General features: G+C 53.8%; 1 protein-coding gene across 1 annotated transcript; it reads right to left on the bottom strand.

Annotated features, from left to right (window-relative positions):
- Positions 1-3,388: 3,388 nt before the first annotated feature.
- On the bottom strand, positions 3,389-7,533 carry SOST (sclerostin). Its single transcript, XM_078372572.1, has 2 exons — positions 7,267-7,533; positions 3,389-4,550 (listed from the first exon to the last, which is right to left on the bottom strand). Exons 1-2 carry the CDS (start codon positions 7,484-7,486, stop codon positions 4,129-4,131), a joined length of 642 nt encoding a protein of 213 aa, XP_078228698.1. The 5' UTR covers positions 7,487-7,533; the 3' UTR covers positions 3,389-4,128.
- Positions 7,534-8,460: the final 927 nt, after the last annotated feature.

Genomic DNA, 8,460 nt, shown 5'->3' on the forward strand with positions numbered 1-8,460 from the left:
TCTCTCCTCACTGCCCTTCCATATCCTAGGCAGCCTTCAAAGCTCCCTTCTCACTTTCCAGGGCCCCACGGACGGATGGCCTTCTCCCCTGAAGCCCTCCACCCCCTCTGGTCTCTCCATTCTGGTGGCAAAACATCACATACTCCACAGTGATGCCTCTTTTCACTCATTTTCCACTTGACTCCCCAGCAAGATTATAAACTGCTTGAGAGTGGGAGCTTTGTCTTATCCTCAGAGACCTAGTGTGTGTTTTGGGGGTGGGGAAGAGTGGTAGGGGAGTAGTGGGGGGCGACCTATTTCCTTCTATCCTTCTGTCTTACTCTCAGATTATTAATACAAGCCCTGAGTCTGGCTGTACCCCTGGAACATGTGCCCCACCCCCTACCACACAATGCTGCCCCTCCCAGCTAAGTCTGCTGTTTGTTCCTTTTCTGATTGGCGCCATGCTCATAGACCCCATGTAGGTAGAATATAACTTTCCATAAATAATCTCTAACCTGACCGACAATTTAGCCTTTGGGTTTCTTTTCCCCCTGGTGGTAATGGGATTGCAGCCTGGGCTAGTCCATCCTGTACCTTCAGGTTTCAGAAAGCAGACCCCAGGCCTGGGCATGGCTTGGAATTCCTGGTTACCCCATATTGCCCTCATGGCAAGGACTCAGTACGCACTGAGGAACGGTGTACTCTCTTCCACCTGTGAGCAGCTGTTCACTGGCAGTCTTTGCTTGGGCTGCGCCTTCTGCCTAGAAGCCTCCTTCTCCACCCGGAAAATCTCTAAGCAGCACCGTTTCCCTGACCACTGTCCCTCATCCCCTCCACAGAGCAAATTACTCCTGTCTTGAGTTCCCGTAACGCTTCGTACAGAACGGTGTGACCTGGTTATTGCCCATGCGCCCATCAGGATCTGAACAGCTCAAGTGAGGGGCAGGGGTAGGTACTGAGCCCAAGTGTGGCTGTGGGCAAAACTCTGAACCCCTTGGTGCTTCGGTCTCCTCAGATTCAAACACCAACCTGGGGCTGGGTGTGGTGGCTCATGCCTGTAATCCCAGCACTTTGGGAGGCTCAGACGGGTGGATCACTTGAGGTCAGGAGTTTGAGACCAGCCTGGCCAACATGGTGAAACGCTGTCTCTACTAAAAATACAAAAATTAGCCGGGTGTGGCACCATACACCTGTAATCCCGGCTACTTGGGAGGCTGAGGCAGGAGAATCGCTTGAACCTGGGAGAGCAGAAGTTGCAGTGAGCCAAGATTTTGCCACTGCACTCCAGCCTGGTGACACAGTAAGACTCTCTCTAAAAAAAAACACCCAAAAAAAACCCACAAACCTGGCCCAGAGCCTGTGTCCCCACCCACTGGACTATACTGCCTCCCAGGGCTGAAAGATGTCTCTGCATCCTACCTGCCCTCATATTCCAAGGCCTGAGACACTCATGAAGCATGGAATTTCTGCAGGTGCTCACTGAGGCATCCTCAGGGGCTGGAGCCACAGGAAGGAGCTGGCCACTGATACCCACTCATACCTATCAAAGACTTGATAATGATGATGAATTCAAGCAGCTTACTGGGAGTTAAACTGACAAGTCATCAGGAGGGACCTCAGCTTTCTTTGGGGAGTGGGTTCCCCAAGATAGGCTGGGATTAATTTAAAGCTTTCCAGCTGACCAGCCCATCTTAGGGCAACTGAAGGGTCACATTGAAGTTACTCTTTATCTGACGATGCTAACTCAGCTAGCATCCAGCATTATTAGACACCCTGGAGAGGTGAGACTTTGAGAGAAGTACAGGACGTTGGCCCTGCTTTTGAAGATCCTACATTTTCACCCGGGAGGCATAAAATCCACACTTGGAACTAAGACGAAACTCCCTTTGAGCTGGTCCTGAATTGTACTTGGCTTCCTGTTATCTATGCCTCTACTAAGCAGGGCTTGGCCAGGCTGGTCCTCCATGAATGATTGTCAAATGGAAAACAGAATTGGGAACCAGAGTAGTGGTGTGGACAAAAGGGGCTGGAACCTCGGAGGAGAGAGGATCGTGGGAGATGGACTACTCTGCAACATGGGGGGAAGAGGTGACAACATGAATCCTAAAGAAAGGGGATTAGTTATTGGGGTGCTCAGTGTAGATGGCAAACTTAGGAAGCAGGGACCTGCACGACCATTTGGAGTTGGTAGGAAGCTTGGCAGAGTAGGAGGTGGGAGTCAAGCAGGAACGGCCTCCCATGTCAGACTGGGAAACCCGCACCTGATCCTGGGCAAGGGAGAGCTATTGAAGGCTCTTGAGCAGGGGAGTGATACAATGAGAACAGCATTTTTGGAAGCCAGCATGGAGGGCAGGCTGTAAAAGGAGACAAGGCTGAGGTTATGACAATGCCCTGGGTGAAGAAATGAGGTCTGGGTTTGTAAAGGAAGGGACAAACATGACTTTTCAAAGGAAGACATAATTGCCACAAGGGCCACCAGAGAGCCGTCAAAGCTGTGTCCAAGGCTTGAGCCCTAGTGACCGACAGAAGGGTGTCAACTTTGACATAAATGGTATCGCGTGTGGTCAACAAAATGAGACCACATCGTTCGGTCATGATTCATTGCCTTTATTAACAATGTCTCTGGACTGGAAGAACAGACTGTTATTTCATAAGCAATATTAACATTGCCATTCTCTGCAAGAAAAACTTTTGCATAAATAACTTAAGTGAGAAAATAAATATGTAACTTAACTCTTTAAAAACCACGACTTTCATTCTTGTGGACAAGTCCCACGTGGAAGGATTGTAAGAAACGACCAGTCCTGCAGGCTTTCGTATGGCATCTGCTTCTGTTTAAAACATTTTTTTAAAAAAAACAAAAACTACATGGAAAGTAAGAGGTTGTCTGGAAATGATTTTAAAAAAGATTTTTGGGTGGCAGCTATTACGCTCTGCAGCCACTCAGCATATGTACAGCACTTGTGATCTTTCTCCCCATAATATTCTTTTAGTGTAAGAAATGCTATCACATGTAAGAGGAGGAAGAAGCTGTTTTCTAGGCAGAAATGTGTCTGTGAGCGGTGGGCAGAAGGTGGCTGGTCTGGGAGTGTGTGGTGGCTGCTCTCTCGGGCCTGCTAGACTAGTGTTGTGGGACCTTGAACTTCTCTTCGGAGGTGACTTTAAGAAATGGCTGTGGGTCGGGGCAGGGATGCTGCTCTTTGGGAAGTCGGTGAGGGATGTGGTTTCTATCCCTCCCACCACCTTCAGGACCCTCTCCTTCTCTGCCCCAGTGGATGATGTTATTCCTTTGAGATGGAGGGGTGGAGATAGCCAAACATCTGGGAGGCCAGGCTGGGAAGCAACTTAGCTTCTTCCAGGGGTTTGTCAGCCAGAAATATGTCAGCCAGAAATAGACTCTTTACTCTTTCTTTTTCCTGTTTGTTTCTCATCTTTGGCTGTCAGATGAGAGCATCACAACTCAGAATTCTGGAAGTGACATTGGCATTGAGTCAATGCAACCTCATTCATGTATTCTCTCTCTCTCTCTCTCATCTCTGCCCATTCAAAAGGCACTGGAGTGCTTGGAACCATACACCAGTAGAATCCTCGAGATCCTAAACCCACCTCCACCCTCATTTTACAAAGTGGAAATTGAGGTCCTGAAAGAGAATTGTGGAGTTCAAGGTCACACAGCAAGTTAGTGGCAGAGACAGGACTAGAAACCACATCTACAGATGCCCCTAGTCTTGTGCTCTGGGCAGCCACAGGCTTTCTGATGGGCAGTGAGGTGCAGGGGGAATCTTATCCAACTTTCTTAACCGGTCCCTGGACTTGTCACACTCCCACACGGCTCCCTTAAACCCCCAGGGCTGTGAAAACACTTCCATTTCTGCCTCCTCTGAAGTGGGACCAGCAAAGGTAGGCGACCCCGGAGGCGGGGCGGCGTGGCTCAGTGTCTGTGACTCTCAACTCCCTCCCCTATCACCACCGGCTGAGGTGAGCCTTGCTGGTGCCCGGGATGCTGCAGGGCCTGGAAGGTCTGGGCCCCCTGCCCTGGGTTGCAGGCATTTACAATGAAATATAAACAATCGAACCACGCGTGGAGGACAGAAATATGGGGCGCAGGGCCGGGGCGCCTGCCGCGGGGTGGGGTGTGGGTGGACTCTAGTAGGCGTTCTCCAGCTCAGCCTGGTTGGCTTTGGCGCCCCGGGCGCGGGGGCGCGGCTTCCGGCCCTTCTGCGGCCTCGCTGCCTCGGGCCCGAAGTCCTTGAGCTCCGACTGGTTGTGGAAGCGGGTGAGGCGCTTGCACTTGCACGAGGCCACCAGGCGCACCTTGCGCGCGCGTGGGGCCGCACCGCCGGGACACAGCAGCTGCACGCGCTGTGCGCGGTAGCGGTCGGGGATGCAGCGAAAGTCAGGCCCGCTCGGGCGCCACCATTTGCCACGTCCGATGGCGTTGGGCAGCAGGCGCGCGGGGCCGCACTGGCCGGAGCACACCAGCTCGGTGACCGGCTTGGCGCTGCGGCACGGCCCGTCGGTCACGTAGCGGGTGAAGTGCAGCTCGCGGCAGCTGTACTCGGACACGTCTGCGGAGAGAGACACGCGTGAGGGTGGCCGCCCACGCGGCCACCACAGCTCTGGCCCGTCCTGGCCCCCTCCACCCCAGCCCTGCTTTTGCAAAGCCCGCCTCTCCCGGTCTCCAGAGGTTTTTGCCCCTGAACACCTATTGCAGGAAGGTCCCAGATCCTCTAGAGCTGGTGGAAAGCTCTCCTGCGCACCCTGTCTCCTCAGAGCCAAATGGCTGCTGGGGTGCAAACACCAGGGCTATCGCTCACTGCAGGTGGCATCTTGGGCAAGTTCCTTAACCTCTCTCTTCCAGTCTGTAAAATGGGCTGCCCCAAGCATTGTGAGTTAATCCATTAGGCACGCAATGCAGAGAATGCCATTTGGCACACACAGCTGGAAGCATCAGCTGTTATTATGTATTATTATTATTTCTCTCCTACGGGTCCTCTTATGATTTAAGCCACACTTATGCCGCAGGGACCCTGGCCTGGGCAGGGTAAGTAAGTACTCGCCACACCTTCTGCCTGGCTCTGGCTTTTCCCAAATTCCTTTCCCAGCCACTTGGGGGGAGGTGAACAGGAGATGAAGAAAGGAGTAGAGGTTAATTGAAGGTAATAAATCAGGGCAGCTGCTGTGGAGGTGACAGAAGGGGAGGTGATCAGGATAGGAATTCATTAGACTTGAAAGGAATCAAAGGCACAGTGTCCAACCCTCTCGTTATCAGTAAGAATACTGAGGCCCAGCCACAGAAAAGAACGTGCCCAAAAGACAGGGCTGTGTGATCCAGACTTCACTTCCTGGGGTCGCAGCACCTTTTGGCTCCCATAAGAGTGGAGGCTGTGCGTTCGAGCACTGGTGGGAGGCTGGGCTGGGGGACAGAGCTGAGGGCTGCTTTTTGCTCTAGTAGAGGCCTCAACTCTGACCAAAACCTACAGGTGCAGCAGCCACATACATTCACCCAGCTGTCTGCTGGGCACATTTCTTGTTCTGTGTTATTTGAATGGGCACCTCATGGTGATACTCCCTGGGCGGGCGGAGATTGGGTTTGGAGGAATGGCCTGATCCCCTGAGAACACCTTGACCATGTCTCCTACTGTGGACTTGGGTGGGAGCTTTTTAAATAGCTGGTCCTTGTGTGAGTACCAGTCCACCCCCAGAGGTTTCATGGGGATAGTTCCGATGTGACATGAAAGAATCAAAAATAGTCTTCAGACCAAACCAGAGAGGGGGCAGAGAAGGCCACTCCCACCCTACCCCCACTCTGAAGAGCAAGCACAGCAGGGGAGATGTGGCCACTGCCATCGTCTGGGGTTGCTTTCTGGTTTGCACCCTCACCTTTGTAGGGCTGGGATGTGTACTGGGGGGGCCTTTGCCCAGGGAAGGGGGCATTTTGGGGCTTTCCAAGAATAGTGCCCTTAGGTCAGTCACTTCCTCTGCAGATTGTGACTTTGTTTTGAGCATGTGGCTTCCTCGGGGCCGTGGCGCCTCAGGGAAGCCCAGCAAGGTGGACAGCTTGTGTTTGGGTTCCCTACAGCCCTTCAGGCAGTCACTGGAGGCCAGCTGACCTTGCCTAGAAGGGGGGCTGTGGGAGGAGGCACCTTTGCCCTCCATTTCAAAGGCACAGGGTCCTGGCTGGCCTCCCCTGTGGTGGCCCTTTTTAGCACCCCATAACCCCAACATGTTGTGAGGCAGAGAAGGCTGGGGTGCAGGAGCCTGGGCAGTGGGCTTCTCTGCCACCTGGATAATGGCCAGAGGGCAGTGAAGCCCTTGGTCTGAAGTGTCACTCCTGTCCCCACCCACAGCCCCGTGATTCCTGCCAACCGTAGAAGCAAATGTGCACACTGTCAACTGGGCTTCTCTGTGCAGGCCTGACAGGAACCTGTCAGGGTTCTCCTTTCCTTCTCCCTCCCCTGGAATGAGGCAAGGCTGGGACTGGGCTGGCCACTGAGGACAGATGTGCCTACTCCGGCACAGAGGATGCTGTGTGCCCTCTAGGACCTGGACACTGCTGCACCCATGTCAGGGGCTAAACCTGTGCCGACAATGCCCATTCCTTCAAATGCCAGCTCCCTGGGCAGGCCATGGGCAATGCACACTGCAGGGGTGCCTCTCTGGCCTTCCTCCCCACTGCTTTGTGGGGATCTGTCCCCAGCACACCTGCACACCAGGGCTGTCTTGCAGTTGAATCAAACCAAGTTCTTCTCCTCACTACCAAGTTACTGAGTGCCTGGAACCTGTTTCTTTCCCTTTGAGCTGGGGGTTCACCTCCTGGGATTCCTGTGTGGTGGGGACAGCCACAGGCAGCATAGAGTGTCTGGCACCCCACAGTTGCTGCTCTGTGGATGGGAGGCTCCCTCACCTTGTTCCCTCCCCAATGGTACCAGCAGTTGAACGTGGTTCCTATATTCCCAGGAGGAGATTCTTTGAAACCTTTTCTTTTTTGAGCCCCTGAGCCTGTTCTGATGCCCTGATGCCATACCCTCACCACCCCAGCCTCCTCCCTGCCCTGGACTCTCACTGACAGACTCCACCTGGCCTCATGCCCCTGCACCTGAATTCAAAGGCTGCACCAGAGCCATCCTTCCCCCGCCTCCAGTCAAAACTGTTCTTCCACCAGTGCTGGCAGAGGCCAGCAGTCTTCACTGGGTCTACCCCAGTCTTCAAAGCCTCCCAAAGAGAAGTTTCTAAAACCTCCCCAGGACCCTTTTACTAGGAATTCTCTCCTCCACCCCATACCTTTGGTCTCAAAAGGGTGGTGGGGAGGCCGCCCTCCGTTCTCCGCCCGGTTCATGGTCTTGTTGTTCTCCAGCTCTGGTGGAGGCTCGGGGTACTCTCCCAGCTCAGGGATGATTTCCGTGGCATCGTTCTTGAAGGCCTGCCACCCCTGGGCCTCCACCACACAGAAGGCTGCGTGCACCAGCAGGCAGATGAGACATAGGGCTAGAGGGAGCTGCATGGTGCCAGCCAGAGGAGGGCACGCAGCCTTCCAGTAGCACAGGCTCTGGTCCCCAGCCGAGACACGGTTGCCTTTTTAAAGCCCCCCTCTGCCTCATGCCAGCCAATGAGGACAGGCTGGGGCAGGGCTGGTCCCCTGTTTCCCTCAGCCCCGGGGGGAGGGAAAGGGGTGTGCTCAGGGCAAACCCTCCCTAAAGACTTCTCCTCTAGCTCAGCAAACTTCCAAATTGCTGCTGGCACTCCCAGGTGACCCAGAGAGAGGGGGCGTGTGAGGCTTGGCCCAAGCCTGCTCTCCAGCACCTCCCACGTGCTGGTGGCTGTGGTTTTCAGATATCAAAATGAGCTCCGGCTTTTAATTGTCCCTGGGCCCTCAGGCATTCTCAAAACAAGCCAAGTTCATTTGCCACCCCACCAACAAATGGCCCACAGGGTGTCTGTTTGACCCCCATAGACCCAGCCAGAGGCAGAAAGATGCTTTTTAAGAAATCCCATTGGTCCCAACTCCACAAGTCTCAGCACTGACTGTCCTGACCAAGGAAGCCTCTCTCTTGGCATTTTCTGGAAGGCAAGAGAGAGAACTAGAGGGCCAGAGCAAGGGTGGCCACTTGGGAGAGGGGACAGGACTCTGGTTACGAGTGGAGGATGTGCTGGTCACTCAGGCTCCCGTGATGTGGCTCACAGAGGAAATCCCAGCTCACGCTCCTCAGGGATCCTGTGCACCGCGACAGGCATGACAGGCACTTCCAAGCCAGGACCCTCACTGTGGCTCACAGGGGGATGGGCTGAAGACAGTCATTTCCCAGCCAGGCTGTGGGTGCGAGCAGATAACACCAAATTCCTTTCCTTAGCAAAAGCTATGGCCAGCATTTTTTAGTGCTGACATTTTTTTTTCTCGCCTTCCATCCGGTTACATTTTTCAAAAACAGTTTCTGGTCCTATATGGGAATCTTCATTGGTGCATACCACAGGTTGTGT

Source organism: Callithrix jacchus, chromosome 5 (assembly GCF_049354715.1).
Source record: "Callithrix jacchus isolate 240 chromosome 5, calJac240_pri, whole genome shotgun sequence".
Lineage (NCBI taxonomy): Eukaryota > Metazoa > Chordata > Mammalia > Primates > Cebidae > Callithrix > Callithrix jacchus.

What these genes read in the sequence shown, in the direction of transcription:
- SOST (XM_078372572.1), bottom strand. Translation starts at nt 7,486, where the DNA reads ATGCAGCTCCCTCTAGCCCTATGTCTCATCTGCCTGCTGGTGCACGCA. An exon ending in CCACCCTTTTGAGACCAAAG is followed by an intron (nt 4,551 to 7,266) that starts GTATGGGGTGGA and finishes CTCTCTCCGCAG; the next exon opens with ACGTGTCCGAGTACAGCTGC.